At 37.1% G+C, this 17,608-nt stretch overlaps 1 protein-coding gene across 4 annotated transcripts in view; it reads left to right on the top strand.

The window, feature by feature from the left end:
* Positions 1–17,608, top strand: part of MYBPC1 (myosin binding protein C1) — a 125,707-nt gene that overhangs the window by 61,282 nt on the left and 46,817 nt on the right. For all 4 annotated transcript variants that reach the window (XM_079937431.1, XM_079937430.1, XM_079937432.1 and 1 more), the window contains exons 8-11: positions 8,210–8,358; positions 8,695–8,812; positions 10,310–10,361; positions 12,626–12,682. In XM_079937431.1, the coding sequence (XP_079793557.1) occupies positions 8,210–8,358; positions 8,695–8,812; positions 10,310–10,361; positions 12,626–12,682 (376 nt within the window). The remainder of the gene's footprint in view (positions 1–8,209; positions 8,359–8,694; positions 8,813–10,309; positions 10,362–12,625; positions 12,683–17,608) is intronic.

Raw genomic sequence — 17,608 nt, 5'->3', positions numbered from 1 at the left:
GCCAGAGAATGACCAGGGGGGTCCAGGAATTTTAACTAAATGAATTTTTGTAAGGAACATATTGTAATCAGAACTAGTCTTTGACACCAAATATGCAAATGAACACACAGCTGACTACAGTCTGAAAATTACGTCTTTCAGGTCTAGAATGTAGAAGCACACTGCATGTGAATGAAACTTTTTGCTCCCCTCGTGTTTCTGCAAAACACCAAAATGCTAGGAGGGCCACTGGGCTAGAATTTTGGTGTCCTTAGAGTCTAATGAGTCAATACAAACAGGAGTGTTGAAAAAATAAACTCAAAAAGATGGTGGAGTAGAAGGACGTGCTCTCACTCCCTCTTGCAAGAACACCAGAATCACAACTAGCTACTGGCCAGTCATCGAAATGAAGACACTGGAACTCACCAGAAAAGATACCCTACATCCAAAGACAAAGGAGAAGCCACAATGAGACGGTGGAAGGGGCACAATCACAGTAAAATCAAATCCCATAACTGCTGGGTGGGTGACTCACAGACTGGAGAACATGTATACCACAGAAATCCACCCAATGGAGTGAAGGTTCTGAGCCCCACGTCAGGCTTCCCAACCTGGGGGTCCGGCAACGGGAGGAAGAATTCCTAGAGAATCAGACTTTGAAGCCTAATGGGAATTGATTGCAGGACTTTGACAGGACTGGGGGAAACACAGACTCCGACCTTGGAGGGCACACACAAAGTAGTGTGCGCATCGGGACCCAGGGCAAAGAGCAGTGACCCCAGGGGAGACAGAACCAGACCTACCAGCTAGTGTTGGAGGGTCTCCTGCAGAGGCGGGGAGGTGGCTGTGGCTCACCATGGGGACAAGGACACTGACAGCAGAAGTTCTCGGAAGTACTACCTGGCATGTGCCCTCCCGGAATCTGTCATTAGCCCCATCAAAGAGTCCCGGTAGACTCCAGTGTTGGGTTGCCTCAGGCCAAGCAACCAACAGGGAGGGAACCAAGCCCCACCCATCAACAGTCAAGTGGATTAAAGTTTTACTGAGCTCTGCCCACCAGAGCAACAGTCAGCTCCACCCACCACCAGTCCCTCCCATCAAGCCTGTTAGATAGCCTCATCCACCAGAGGGCAGACAGCAGAAGCAAGAAGAACTATAATCCTGCAGCCTGAGGAACAAAACCCACATTCACAGTAAGATAGACAAGATGAAAAGGCAGAGGGCTATGTACCAGATGAAGGAACAAGATACAACCCCAGAAAAACAACTAAATGAAGTGGAGATAGGCAACCTTCCAGAAAGAGAATTCAGAATAATGATAGTGAAGATGATCCAGCACCTCGGAAAAAGAATGGAGGCAAAGATCGAGAAGATGCAAGAAATGTTTAACAAAGACCTAGAAGAATTAAAGAGCAAACAAACAGAGATGACCAATACAATAACTGAAATGAAAACTACCCTAGAAGGAATCAATAGCAGAATAACTGGGGCAGAAGAACGGAGAAGTGACCTGGAAGACAGAAAGGTGGAATTCACTGCTGCGGAACAGAATAAAGAAAAAAGAATGAAAAGGAATGAAGACAGCCTAAGAGACCTCTGGAACAACATTAAGTGCAACAACATTCACATTATAGGAGTCCCAGAAGGAGAAGAGAGAGAGAAAGGACCAGAGAAAATATTTGCAGAGATTACAGTTGAAAACTTCCCTAACATGGGAAAGGAAATAGCCACCCAAGTCCAGGAAGCACAGCGAGTCCCATACAGGATAAACCCAAGGAGAAATACGCCAAGACACATAGTAATCAAATTGACAATAATTGAAGACAAAGAAAAATTATTGAAAGCAGCAAGGGAAAAATGACAAATAACATACAAGGGAACTCCCGTAAGGTTAACAGCTGATTTCTCAGGAGAAACTCTACAAGCCAGAAGGGAGTGGAATGACATACATAAAGTGATGAAAGGGAAGAATCTACAACCAAGATTACTCTACCCAGCAAGGATCTCATTCAGATTTGATGGAGAAGTCAAAAGCTTTACAGAAAAGCAAAGGCTAAGAGAATTCAGCACCACCAAACCACCTCTACAACAAATGCTAAAGGAACTTCTCTAAGTGGGAAACACAAGAGATGAAAAAGATCTATAAGAACAACCCAAAACAATTAAGAAAACGGTCATGGGAACATACATATCAATAATTACCTTAAACATGAATGGATTAAATGCTCCAACCAAAAGACACATGCTTGCTGAATGGATACAAAAAGAAGACCCATATATATGCTGTCTACAAGAGACCCACTTCAGACCTAGGGACACATACAGACTGAAAGTGAGGGGATAGAAAAAGATATTCCGTGCAAATGGAAATCAAAGGAAAGCTGGAGTAGCAATACTCATATGAGATAAAATAGACTCTAAAATAAAGAGTGCTACACGAGACAAGGAAGGACACTACATAATGATCAAGGGATCAATACAAGAAGAAGATATAACAATTATATATGCACCCAACATAGGAGCACCTTAATATATAAGGCAACTGCTAACAGCTATAAAAGAGGAAATCGACAGTAACACAATAATAGTGGGGGACTTTAACACCTCACTTACACCAATGAACAGATCATCCAAAATGAAAATAAATAAGGAAACAGAAGCTTTAAATGACACAACAGACCAGATAGATTTAATTGATATTTATTGGACGTTCCATCCAAAAACAGCAGATTACACTTTCTTCTCAACTGCACACGGAACATTCTCCAGGATAGATCACATCTTGTGTCACACATCAAGCCTCAGTAAATTTAAGAAAATTGAAATCATATCAAGTATCTTTTCTGACCACACGCTGTGAGATTAGAAATGAATTACAGGGGAAAAAACGTAAAACAAACAAATACATGGAGGCTAAACAATACGTTACTAAATAACCAAGAGATCACTGAAGAAATCAAAAAATACCTAGAGAGAAATGTCAATGAAAACACAGCAATCCAAAACCTATGGGATGCAGCAAAAGCAGTTCTAAGAGAGAAGTTTATAGCTATACAAGCCTACATCAAGAAACAAGAAAAATCTCAAGTAAACAATCTAACCTTACACCTACAGGAACTAGAGAAAGAAGAACAAACAAAACTCAAAGTTAGCAGAAGGAAATAAATCATAAAGATCAGAGCAGAAATAAATGAAGTAGAAACAAAGAAAACAATAGCAAAGATCAATAAAAATAAAAGCTAGTTCTTTGAGAAGATACACAAAATTGATAAACCATTATCCAGACTCATCAAGAAAAAGAGGGAGAGGACTCAAATGAATAAAATTAGAAATGAAAAAGGAGAAGTTACAACAGACACGCCAGAAATACAAAGCATCCTAAGAGACTACTTACAAGCAACTGTATGCCAATAAATGGACAGCCTGGAAGAAATTCTTAGAAAGGTATAACCTTCCAAGACTGAACCTGGAAGAAAAAGAAAATATGAACAGACGAATCACAAGTAGTGAAGTTGAGACTGTGATTAAAAATCTTCCAACAAACAAAAGTCCAGGATCAGATGGCTTCACAGGTGAATTCTATCAAATATTTAGAGAAGAGCTAACACCCATCCTTCTCAAACTCTTCCAAAAAACTGGAGAGGAAGGAACACTCCCAAACTCATTCTATGAGGCCACCATCACTCTGATACCAAAACCAGACAAAGATACTACAAAAAAAGAAAATTACAGACCAATATCACTGATGAATATAGATGCAAAACTCCTCAACAAACACTAGCAAACAGAATCCAACAACACATTAAAAGGATCATACACCATAATCAAGTGGGATTTATCGCAGGGATGCAAGGATTCTTCAATATATACAAATCAATCAATGTGATACACCATATTGACAAATTGAAGAATAAAAACTATATGATCATCTCAATAGATGCAGAAAAAGCTTTTGACAAAAATCAACACCCATTTATGATAAAAACTCTCCAGAAAGTGGGCATAGAGGGAACCTACCTCAACATAATAAAGGCCATATACGACAAACCCACAGCAAACATCATTCTCAATGGTGAAAACCTGAAAGCATTTCCTCTAAGAGCAGGAACGAAACAAGGATGTCCACTGTCACCACTATTGTTCAACATAGTTTTGGAAGTCCTAGCCACGGCAATCAGAGAAGAAAAACAAATAAAAGGAATACAAATTGGAAAAGAAGAAGTAAAACTGTCACTGCTTGCAGATGACATGATACTATACATAGAGAATCCTAAAAATGCCACCAGAAAAGTAATAGAGCTAAAGAATGAATTTGGTATATTTGCAGGATACGAAATCAATGCACAGAAATCTCTTGCATTCCTATACACTAATGATGAAAAATCTGAAAGAGAAATTATGGAAACACTCCCATTTACCATTGCAACAAAAATAATAAAATACCTAGGTATAAACCTACCTAGGGAAACAAAAGATCTGTATGCAGAAAACTATAAGACACTGCTGAAAGAAATTAAAGATGATACCAACAGATGGAGAGATATACCATGTTCTTGTATTGGAAGATTCAATATTGTGAAAATGAATATACTACCCAAAGCAATTTACAGATTCAATGCAATCCCTATCCAATTACCAATGACATTTTTTACGGAACTAGAGCAAATCATCTGAAAATTTGTATGGAGACACAAAAGACCCCGAATAGCCAAAGCAGTCTGAGGGAAAAAAACAGAGCTGGAGAAATCAGACTCCCTGACTTCAGACTATACTACAAAGCTACAGTAATCTAGACAATATGGTACTGGCACAGAAACAGAAACATAGATCAATGGAACAAGATAGAAAGCCCAGAGATAAACCCACGCACCTATGGTCAACTAATCTATGACAAAGGAGGCAAAGATATACAATGGAGAAAAGAGAGTCTCTTCAGTAAGTGGTGCTGGGAAAACTGGACAGCTACATGTAAAAGAATGAAATTAGAACACTCCCTAACACCATACACAAAAATAAATTCAAAATGGATTCATGACCTAAATGTAAGACTGGACACTATAAAACTCTTAGAGGAAAACATAGGAAGAACACTCTTTGACATAAATCACAGCAAGATCTTTTTTGATCCACCTCCTAGAGTAATGGAAATAAAAGCAAAAATAAACAAATGGGACCTAATGAACCTTCAAAGCTTTTGCACAGCAAAGGAAACCATAGACAAGACGAATATACAACCCTCAGAATGGGAGAAAATATTTGCAAATGAATCAACAGACAAAGGATTAATCTCCAAAATATATAAACAGCTCATGCAGCTCAATATTAAAGAAGCAAACAACCCAATGCAAAAATGGGCAGAAGACCTAAATAGATATTTCTCCAAAGAAGACATACAGATGGCCAAGAAGCACATGAAAAGCTGCTCAACATCACAAATTATTAGAGAAATGCAAATCAAAACTACAATGAGGTATCACCTGACACCAGTTAGAATGGGCATCATCAGAAAATCTACAAACAACAAATGCTGGAGAGGGTGTGGAGAAAAGGGAACCCTCTTGCACTGTTGGTGGGAATGTAAATTGATACAGCCACTATGGAGAACAGTATGGAGGTTCCTTAAAAACCTAAAAATAGAATTACCATATGACTCAGCAATCCCACTCCTGGGCATATACCCAGAGAAAATCATAATTCAAAAAGACACATGCACCCCAGTGTTCATTGCAGCACTATTTATAATAGCCAGGACATGGAAGCAACCTAAATGTCCATCGAGGGATGAATGGATGAAGAAGATATGGTACGTATATACAATGGAGTATTACTCAGCCATAAAAAGGAACGAAATTGAGTCATTTGTTGAGACATGGATGGATCTAGAGACTGTCATACAGAGTGAAATAAGTCAGAAGGAGAAAAACAAATATCGTATATTAACGCATGTATGTGGAACCTAGAAAAATGGTACAGATGAACCAGTTTGCAGGGCAGAATTTGAGACACAAATGTAGAGAAAAAACATATGGACACCAATGGGGAAAACTGTGGTGGGGTGGGGATGGTGGTGTACTGAATTAGGCGATTGGGATTGACATGTGTACACTGATGTGTGTAAAACTGATGACTAATTAGAACCTGCAGTATAAACAAACAAACAAAAAACAACTAATACTGAACTCTCATTGGGTTATTTGTATTGAAATATGTTAATATAAATGCTTCAGACATTACATGAAATTTCTATAGATCTTATATGTTCTGGTATAATGCTGTAAGTCATAATTATAGTTATTTTTTTTAAATATATATCTCAGAAATAACCAAAAAAAAAAAGACAGGAGTGTTTACATCAAAAAGATCAGTTTCATTTAGTCATATTCTTATGATTCCAGACTTGTCATTATCTTGCCTAATAAGAAGGATGGAAAAAATCTATGTGTGTATATATATATATTATATACATATATGTATACATATATATGTGTATTGTGTGTGTGTTTTCCAATTTTTTTATTTCATATTTTTCATATTTATGCATACCTTGAACATACTGTGGATTTGGTTCCAGACTACCACAGTAAAGCAAATATCATACTAAAACAAGTCCCAAGGATTTTTTGGTCTCCTAGTGCATACAAAAGTTATGCTTACACTATACTATAGTCTATTAAGTATGCAATAGTGTTGTGTCTAAAAAATAATGTACGTACCTTAATTAAAGATACTTTCTTGGTAAGAAATTCTGTTATCTGAGACCTTCAGTGAGTTGTAATCTTTTTGTAATAGTAACATCAAAGATCACTGATCACAGATCACCATAACAAATACAATAATAATGATAAAGTTTGAAATATTGCAGTAATCACCAGAATGTGACACAGAAACCTGAAGTGAACAAATACTGTTGGATAAAATGACACCAATAGACTTGCCTGATGCAGGGTTGCCACAGACCTTCAATTTGTAGACAAATGAAGTGATCGACAAGGGATTAATCTCCAAAATATATAAAGAGCTCATGCAGCTCAATATTTAAAAAACAAACAACCCAATCAAAAAAATGGGCAGAAGACCTAAATAGACATTTCTCCAAAGAAGACATACAGATGGCCAAGAAGCACATGAGAAGCTGCTCAACATCACTAATTATTAGAGAAATGCAAATCAAAAGTACAGTGAGGTATCACCTCACACCAGTAAGAATGGGCATCATCAGAAAACCTACAAACAACAAATGCTGGAGAGGGTGTGGAGAAAAGGGAACCCTCTTGCACTGTTGGTGGGAATGTAAATTGATACAGCCACTATGGAGAACAGTATGGAGGTTCCTTAGAAAACTAAAAATAGAATTAGCATATGACCCAGCAATCCCACTCCTGGGCATATACCCAGAGAAAACCATAATTCAAAAAGACACCTGCACCCCAATGTTCATTGTAGCACTATTTACAATAGCCAGGTCATGGAAGCAACCTAAATGCCCATTGAGAGACGAATGGATAAAGAAGATGTGGTACATATATACAATGGAATATTACTCAGCCATAAAAAGGAATGAAATTGGGTCATTTTTAGAGACGTGGATGGGCATAGAGACTCATACAGAGTGAAGTAAATCAGAAAGAGAAAAACAAGTATCGTATATTAATGCATATATGTGGAATTTAGAAAAATGGTACAGAAGAACTGGTTTGAAAGGCAGAAATAGAGACACAGATGTAGAGAGCAAACGTATGGACACCAAGGAGGGAAAGTGGAGGAGTGGTGGTGAGATGAATTGGGAGATGGGGATTGACATATATACACTAATATGTATAAAATAGATAACTAATAAGAATCTGCTGTATAAAAAATAAAATAAAATTCAGAAATTAAAGAAAAACTATCTTTGAAGTACAATAAAGCAAAGTGCAATACAATGAGGTATGCCTGTATATGTTATTTTATACATATTACTTTTGCTTGAATTCCAAACAAAAATTATTTCCACTGATTTCCCCATTGCTCTTTTTCTGCTCCATAAACCTCAAAAGCAGAAGCAGTTAGAGTATCCTAATAACTAGGGTACTCAAAAAAAAAAAATCAGGGCCCTTTAATTGTTCAATTCCAGCAGTGCCATTAACATCATAGGTTATGCAGTGTATTCCTGTCTAACTTCTTCCATCCAAGAGCGAAACAAATGGCAATTTGAAAACCACAGTCTGAATTACTTGTGCTTTTTTCTTAGGTGGAAGTATCACCTTTATAGCCAAAGTCAAGGCCGAAGATCTTCTTAGAAAGCCCACTATCAAATGGTTCAAAGGGAAATGGATGGACCTGGCCAGCAAAGCTGGGAAGCACCTCCAGCTGAAGGAAACCTTCGAAAGGCACAGTCGGGTATGACCCTGACCTCCTGCCGCAGGGGCTCAGCCAGCTCATTCCTCTGTGTGCGTAAAAGGTCATTTTCGGTTCATCTTTGAGAGACTTCAGTCCCAGAACGTCTGCTGGAGTTCCCATTCCTAGTGTTTACACTCTAATGCATTGCCCTGCTGTCCCCAGGGGCTTCAGAGCATTGCCTTGACCCCTCCCATACTGAGAACATTGTACCGGAATCCCCAGATACAGACACGTCTTTAAGCCAATGCTGAGGAACTGGGAAAATCACTGCAATGTGATGGCCTCTTTCTGTCGGCAAGGTAGGGCTGAAATATGTCCGGATACATTTCATTGCAGGTGTACACATTTGAGATGCAGATCATCCAGGCTAAAGAGAACTATGCCGGAAACTACAGATGCGAGGTCACCTATAAGGATAAGTTTGACAGCTGTTCCTTCGATCTTGAAGTACATGGTAAGACAGACTTCTAGTCTGGATAAGTTTAATTTTTTTATGTTTATGAGGTATGAGAGGATAGAGGAGAATAAGGCCATTTATTAGTATGAGATTTGGGAAATAAAATTTCCTTTAAAACTGTGTGTGTTTCTGATTGTGGTAGTCTCAGCAAGCCTGCTGAATTAAATTGTTATGAGACAATTTACAAACAGAATTTGGAGGAATGTATTGTAAATGTCCCTTATCCATGCTATCTATGCTATTTAATCTCTCAGATAAGGGCCGATGACTTTTTTTGCTGCTACTGAATGTACCTGTTTCGTTTGGTCCTCTTATTCCCACTCAGGTTTGGGATAAGTTAATATGGGATGAAGATGCCAGGGTACCCAGGTAGAAGGGAGGATTCCTCTCATAAGGACTGATGTCAGATATGGAAGTTCTTCATCTATATGTTCTGTGTACTGCCAAGAGTGAATTTAATAGGAATAATTAAAGGTATATATGTACATAGGGGAAAAGACAATACTTCGATAAGTATACACAGGGAAACTTGACTTGGCAGCAAACATCATAAACTTAAAATGAATCCAAAGTGTGATGTAGCTACAAAAGACAAAGCTGAGGTAATTTAAAACCAGAGCGTTACAAGTGTTATAGGATCTAGGTTTAGGAAGCGATACCACTCTCTGTAACACGCTACTTGTTCCACATTTGAAGTAATGCCTCTGGCCATGGGTACCATACCTCCACTGGGATCCCTCCTGGAGTAGGGTAACTGGGAGATTGAAGAATCCAGGAACTATGCCCCCATTCAGCTTGAATGTGTAGATGAAGGAGGCCAGGCATCTATGACCCATTGTAAATAGGGGAAGGGCTGTCACACAGAAGGAAAAGGCCATTATCCATGTCCTTGAGAAGTGTTTAGGCAGATTAGAATCAAAAGGTGGAAATTAAGAGAAGGTGAATTTTGTCTTCACATTAGCACAAGCTCTTTCCTTAAAGCTATAGAGAGGCACAACAGAAGGTTGTGAGGGTCCCAGTCTGAGAGTTGTCAAGCAGAGGCTGGGTGACCGTGGGTGGTGGTGCTGTCAAGATTTCTGTAAGTGGGAATTTGGTCCTGACCACTGCTTCTTCAACCTGGCCAGGCATCTCTGAGAATCACCTGAGGGGCGTTTTCAGAATATTGATTTCTGGGAGCCCATCCCTGATCTGGTGAATCAAGATCTCCAGCAGGGAGATCAAGAAGCTGACATTTTTTAAGCTCCTTAGGTGACTCTAACGGGCATACAGGTGGAATGACAACTGGATACGGTAACTCCTAAAGTCCTTTCATTGATTCTGTGTGAGGGGGGATGAGGTGTGATGCCTCTGCAGCTCAGCCATTGGGAGGAGAACCATCCCCCCCTTCATCTGGCATTCCTTCCATCTGAAGAATCCCCACAGCCTGGAAAGGAACTGAACACAAAACTGCCTTCTTAATGGGTATTTATTTTATTGTTTTCTTTCCTTTCAAAGAATCTACTGGGACTACTCCAAACATTGACATCAGATCTGCTTTCAAGAGAAGGTAACTTCAAAAGGGTAATCTAGGTAGCTTTTGTATAACATGAAAGTGGAAGACTTTCAAAACACACTTTCCCTTCCTCCACACTCAATATTCCAAGTGAGATCGACTCTTCACTGAAGTCAAACGTGCTAAATAGTCAAAAGTTAGTGTTCAAGAGAAGCTGTGGGTTTAATGTGCCAACTCGTGTAATATGCTGATCATTTTTTAGAATATTCTTGTTATAGGAAACTCCCATTGTATGGGTCTATGAGGCTTCTTCCTTAATTGCATTATTTTCTACCAAATGGCCCACAAAAATATATAACAATACACATCTCATATAGCATCAGTTAAGTGATATCAGAAAACTTACATTGCCTTTTATCTAGAAATCACGTATGGAGCAATTAAACCATGTGCCCAGAAAACTGCAATTAAGTAGCTACTTACTGAAGTTAGCACTATTTAAATGTGGAATTATCCTAAATGAAAGACCACTGAGTCTGCTGGAATAAAGAACATTGTAGAAAGGCAAAATATAGATACTTACTTGATTTATTTTGCAGCTGCCAAGGCTGAAACATCAGGGGGTCAAAGAAGAAAAATGAAAAGAATTTTCTAGCCTATGAGAAATGTGACTAGCCTTTTCCTGCCATTATTTTACGCTCTGTACTTAATTCTTCCAAAATACAAATTCATTCATGAGAGCAAATGTTTTGTTCTTAAGACTGAATCCACATAACAGTGTTGTTGAATAAGGAAAGTCATCTGAAACTAGCATAAAACAATGATCTAGTCTGTTAATAAAAGTCATAGTTCCCTCCTAAATTTTGAACAAATGAAAATTGTAATTACTTTTAAAAGATATTTAATACTTCCTGATCAGTCAATTGTATTTTTTTTTTTTTTTTTTTTTTTTTTTTTGCGGTACGCGGGCCTCTCACTGTTGTGGCCTCTCCCATGGCAGAGCACAGGCTCCGGACGCGCAGGCCCAGCGGCCATGGCTCATGGGCCCAGCCGCTCCGCGGCATGTGGGATCTTCCCCGACCGGGGCATGAACCCGTGTCCCCTGCATCGGCAGGTGGACTCTCAACCACTGCGCCACCAGGGAATCCCCAATTGTATTTTTTTATGTCATAACTTTCAAAATCTCTTACCTTCCCTTCACCCCACGTTCAGCAAATGCATAGATCTAAAACTACATTCATCCTATGTATAAGTCTATTTTAAGAGAGGAAGACGTAATCTACTAAGTTTTGGGCTTTGAGAGAATAGAGCTGTGTTTATGTCAAAAGGTCTTCTCCAAATACGTGCTATTAGAGAAATTTTGAAAACACATTATTTGAGCTCAATTCTTATAACTTACATGTTATACACACTGTTTTTAAACCCACAGACTCTTTTCTTAGAAACCATAACTAACATATGTAAAGAGCAGGAAACAAAATCTTCATTAAAAAATGAAACACGTAAGTAAATATGTAGTGCCGTTTAAATGTCAGCGCCATAGCTTCTATTATATTTAGAGTTTATATGAAATCATGAAGGTGGGTGCATGCCTAAATTAAGATGCATTTCTCTATAGGAAAGCACTTTTCAAAACTCCTAGTAAAGGGCTCAACAATTCCAAGACAATTTTTGGAAAATACGTTTTAAAAGGTATAAATATTAATAAGAAAATAAAAAGCTTATAATCCTTTCTCTTTAAAAGAGAAAGGAATGCATCTTTTAAAAAGCTCTGCACTATCTCCATTTTTGTTATTTTGGTATCACATTATCTGATTAATCTATTCATGGACACAAAGAGGTTACCTTTGAATATAAGTTTTGTACTTATATGTTTGACACTGGTACACTTCGTCCTCCAAGCCAATCTCTGTCTGACATGAATAACAGAGATCAGCAAAAGTCCTTTGCTTTTTACACAGGTATGTTTCCAGCACCCCCAACTTGCAAAAACAAAGTACTTTGTGTTGCTTGGCTTAAGTGCATTTGTGTTACTCTATTTTAACACAAATCCAAGCACTTTTATATATGCAATCTACAAAAATGTGCCTTCTGAAATCGTAGAGTAACACAAGCTCCTCATGTTCACTTTTCCACAAGTACATTCTCCAAAACTTAAAATGTCACTTGTGTGAAAAGAAAGTGTTTGTGTTGGTTTAGTCCTATGACTTGTGTGCTAGTACAAAATTGCATATACGTTATGTGTAGAGTGTTTGGGGGAAACTTGTGTATGTGTCTCAGCATTAAACCCGGATTTGCTTTTCTTTTGTTAATGACAGTGGAGAAGGTCAAGAGGATGCAGGGGAACTTGACTTTAGTGGTCTCCTGAAACGTAGGTGAGAATCCAGTGATGGAGTGAGGCGCTTTGGCCTGGAAATCTTTTAGATACCCACTCAGAGGAGTCAAGTTTAAAGTAGATGTTTTTCAAAGAATTTCTCATTTCTTAAAATGTGTTTTGTTTATGGAATACTATAACAGCGTTGACTAAGAAAGAGACAGAGAAACAACTGCATACTAATCTGTTAAAGATTTTAGCTGATGCTTTTACTTTCTTTTTAAATGTTTCATGAGTCTTCACATACTTTCTACGAAGGGGATGAGGAAATCTGAAAACTGAGACAGAGACTTAAATACCTGAATACTTTTTATTTCTCTCATGATTTCTATTATTTCAATCATGATTCCTTGTCACGATTGAATAAATAAAGCCTCCATCCTTCTGCTTTTGATATTTGACTGAAAAATCAATTTCAAAATTTTGGTAGAAGTCTTTTGGTGGAAGTCTCAGCAAGTATATATATATATATATATACTTTAACATAGTATTGGTGATTTACTATATTTCATCAAATCTAAGACACCATTCATGTTAATATATACCTGTATTTTATAAATCACTAAGCAATGAAAAAAATTGCTCCAAATTGTTTATTATGACATACTATTGACTGTAAGGTACATCCTTATTTCAGAGATGTTTAAAATGTCCAAAAATGTGCACTTTTAGACGAGATAAAATATAGTAGTAAAATGGAGATGTGCTTAGTATTATCACTCACACTCCCTTAACTTTGTACTCTCTGGCAATAAAATTTATAGATTTTCATTATGGATATTTAATATACAACCATTTTATAGAATTTCTGCCCATAAATATGCATATACATAATCATAAATATACTATATTATATATGTGTTATATATAAAGATATACATATCTAGATATTTACTGTAGCACAGAAGCAACAAAAAGAAAATGAGTTTTGCTGGGATTGTGTTTATCTACCAAACTTGTGAATAAACAGTAAAACTGTAATTCTAAATTAATGATATATAATATTGATAACAGTTTTCATTTAGCATTTTAGATTCACTTTTTATTATTTTTACTGCTTTCTGTGGTTACTAAAAAATCGTAAGTATAGATAGAAATGCTTCAAAACAAATTACAAATAGTAATAAATGGGCTTGTGTTCATTCTCAGTTTAGTTGGATGACTTTATTCAAGTCCCTGTGAATGAAAAATTCACCCCCAGCTCTAAACATTTAGGTTGAGAACAGAAATATTAACAGGTGTCATTTATTAATAACCAAATGGATATTAGCCAATCAGTAGACTTTGGCAGTATCAAAAACATTTTTCCTTCTCTGGATACTTCAAATAATCATTAGTCTCAATAATATTTATTAATTCCCCAGATGTATTTAAAGCAATAGTATATGAAGTGACCTTAAGTGAGCCTCACTCTTCCTGTTCTACAGGTGAGAAACCAAAGACCAGAGATGTTGAGTGACTTACCCCAAGTCACACAGCTAGTTAGAGGAAGGGCAGGGACCTAAATCCAAGTTTCCCTTTTCTGAGTCAGCACATTTCCTGTGACTCCACATAAGAAACGCCACTCTGAATCTGCCTCAAAAGTTGGCGCCTCGGACATTTATAGCACAAATTGAAACTTTAGGAAGACAAGAGAGGTTTTTTGTTTTTTGGGTTTTTTTTTTTCCTGCATTTACTCAACCAGGAAAATACTAAATGCTCTTTGTGTAGAATATAATACTAGGTGATGTGAGGAAAAGAAATCCAGTGCCTTCTAGCATTTGGCACATAGAAAGAGATAGATACATATTTGTGGAAAGGAAAAGGTAGTGGTTAAAACATGGATTTGAGTCTCAACTCTCCCATTTACTAATTACTGTGCATGACTTTGGTCAAATTATATGTCCTCCCTGAGACTTGTTTTCCACATCTGTAAATGTGGAGAATAAAACTACTTAAGAGAATTATTGTGAGAATTAAGTCAAATGTAAAAGGCCTGGCTCGTACAGGTGTCAAATAAATATCCACTTCCCCCCAAAATGTGACATTTTCCCTTGAAGAATTTATATTCGTAAAGTGACAAAATACACATACACACACACACACGATCAATCATTAAAAATGTAATACAGTAGATTATTAGGTGCCAAGTCTGATTAAAAGGAAAAAGAAAGAAAAAAGAACAGACTAGTTCTACCAATAGTTTGCAGAGTAAAAGAAATCTCATTAATGATCAAAATGACTAAAGAAAAAAAAATTACTAGAAAAAAATGGGCAGTCAACATGTCTCCAGTTCTCATTTTCTTTACATCCCCTAATTATTATTTTGACTCATAATTAGATTGTTATCATAAGACTATATTCATTTAATATACTATATACTAGTCCACTGGTATAACTTTAGAAATCATTGTGTTTGCCTACTAATTTGTGAATTGCATGTGTTTTCATTGTGGTGATGACATGTGGTTACCATTTCTACTCCTCTGAGAGTCTGTGGCAAAATCCCTATGAGTATAAATATCATTACAACCAACATCTTTTTTTTTTTTTTTTTTTTGCGGTGCGCGGACCTCTCATTGTTGTGGCCTCTCCCGTGGCGGAGCACAGGCTCCGGACGCGCAGGCTCAGCGGCAATGGCTCACGGGCCCAGCCGCTCCGCGGCATGTGGGATCTTCCCGGACCGGGGCACGAACCCGTGTCCCGTGCATCGGCAGGCAGACTCTCAACCACTGCGCCATCAGGGAAGCCCACAACCAACATCTTTATACAACAAAAGATCTCCCTGCCCTGAACAAAGTCAGCCTATTTCAAATAGACATTAGATAAATCACAGTCAGTCTTTTGGGCAGTATCTTGTTATGGGACTTGACCTATATAAATACTTAAAAGTTTATTCTACATAAAATTTCTATAACTGCTCTATATTTCACTAGGAGTGTCAAGTTATAGAAATTTCGATGTAGATGGAAGTACTGTAAATGTTATATAGGTCTATCCCCATGCTTGGAAAGGAATCAGTAGTGCCTATAGAAATTTGGCTTTTTCTTCCTACTGAAACTTAATGTAGCCATGCAGATAGGGTCACGTGCAGCCACCACAGTAAGTATAGATATGTTCTGAATGAGTAAAGGAGACGCTACAGATGGCAGCCTTGACCTCACGTTCCAGTACAAAATAATGAATCCATCTCCTTGCAATTTGGGATTCAGTGAAGTGATGGAGAGGAAAGGAAGAAGGAAGAGGCAAGAGGTCATTGGTGTTTATATTAGGATTAAGGTCGTAGTAGAGTGGGGTGTATTTTGGTGTTTTAATGAGAAAAAAATGGTGAGGATGATTGGTTTTATGAATCTACCAACAAAACTGACTCAAGAAACACACTGAAAATGATGATCTTTATTACTGGCTTCCTCATATAAACATTCACCTCATTCATCTAGGTACATCTCAGTGTTTTATTTGTGCCTCTTGTTATCTATTTTAATCTAGTTTGATATCTTTAAATCTTTTCATCAATGTCAGGAGGACCCTTGAAATGTGTATGTAATTCTTCTTGGTTGAGATACAAATTGAACACAATGTAGTATGGCTTAGTTTAACAATGTGGGGACTCAGGCTAGTGTGACAAAAATAGAGCAATAATAAACTGGATTAAGGAAAGACCCACAGAGAATATATACATATATACACACATACACATTTAAATTGCAATCCTCCAAGACTTCCTACAAAATATTTAAATGTTATATTTGAAATTTAGACTGCTTTCAGGCAGTGGTTATAGTAGATCAGGCAAATTATTACCAATATTTCAACTTCAGGACAATTTTCTTCAGCTTTTCAATTTCCCCATGTTAATAGAGGGTGTAATTACCATTTCAGTGAAATGAAGATAATAGTTGTGTCTTGAGTCTTTAAGAGGCATATTTTCCTAATGGTGTTACTAGTCCTTCCCACAAAGGTTACTGATGGACCAATGACCTCTCACTTCCTTCCATTTCCCAGATTTGCCTCAGCACCCTCTACTGGGCAAAAGACTTACACAACAATGGAAATTAGATATGCAGAAGTCATCCTTGCCTAATGCCACCCTAAACTCTATGTTCATATTTATATTCTCCTCCCCTTCCCTATGATTACAACCCAGTCTTTCCTCAAGAAATTCTGAAGCGGGTTGTAATTAATTGGACAATGCAAACATATGCAACTCATTATTTGCTAACATGATAGCATGAATCTGTTTTCACAGTGATGTTTAAGATGTGTTGACCGGTTTTCCTGGAAAAATCATATCCAAACTAGCATTATTCACAGTAAGCAGTCACTATAAGATTTCCAAATTAACCTTAGTTGATAAAAAGAGTCAACTAAGCTTAAACAAAATTAGGACTACTTAGCTAGTGAAGGAAATCAATTTGAATTATATTTTGCATTTATACTAAGTCTCTTTCCCTAAAAGTGTTTATTCCTGAGTTTTGTTTCATTTTTTGGTTTTAAAATACAGACAAGTGTATGTACTTTAAATCATATATATGTGTGTATATATATTAGTTATATATGTTCTTTATATGTTCTTTTGACAGTGATCAAAATTTAGAGTCATAATTTTGATAATTACACTAAGAAATTACTTTTGCCTTGTTCATGGAACGCTTAATGACTTGCTTTACAGTTTCACATTTTTATTTTCATGATTCATACCCAACCTGCTTCCAAAAAAGTTCAAGACAATACTTTAAGATGAAATATGAGAGATTTCTGGATCTCATTCTCTTTTTCTACTCTGACAATTTAGAAAAAAATAGTTTTCTCTTAAAAAGAATATGTATACAGAAAAATCATATGAAAAACAACCAAACCAAAACCAAAACAAAAAACAAACGCTTAGTCACAGTTTCAAATGTTTTTTGTATTAAGAAACAGCAAAAATGGTTAATGTACACATTTA

This window comes from Stenella coeruleoalba (assembly GCF_951394435.1).
Source record: "Stenella coeruleoalba genome assembly, chromosome: 11".
Lineage (NCBI taxonomy): Eukaryota > Metazoa > Chordata > Mammalia > Artiodactyla > Delphinidae > Stenella > Stenella coeruleoalba.
This window is presented reverse-complemented; position numbering and strand designations above follow the sequence as displayed.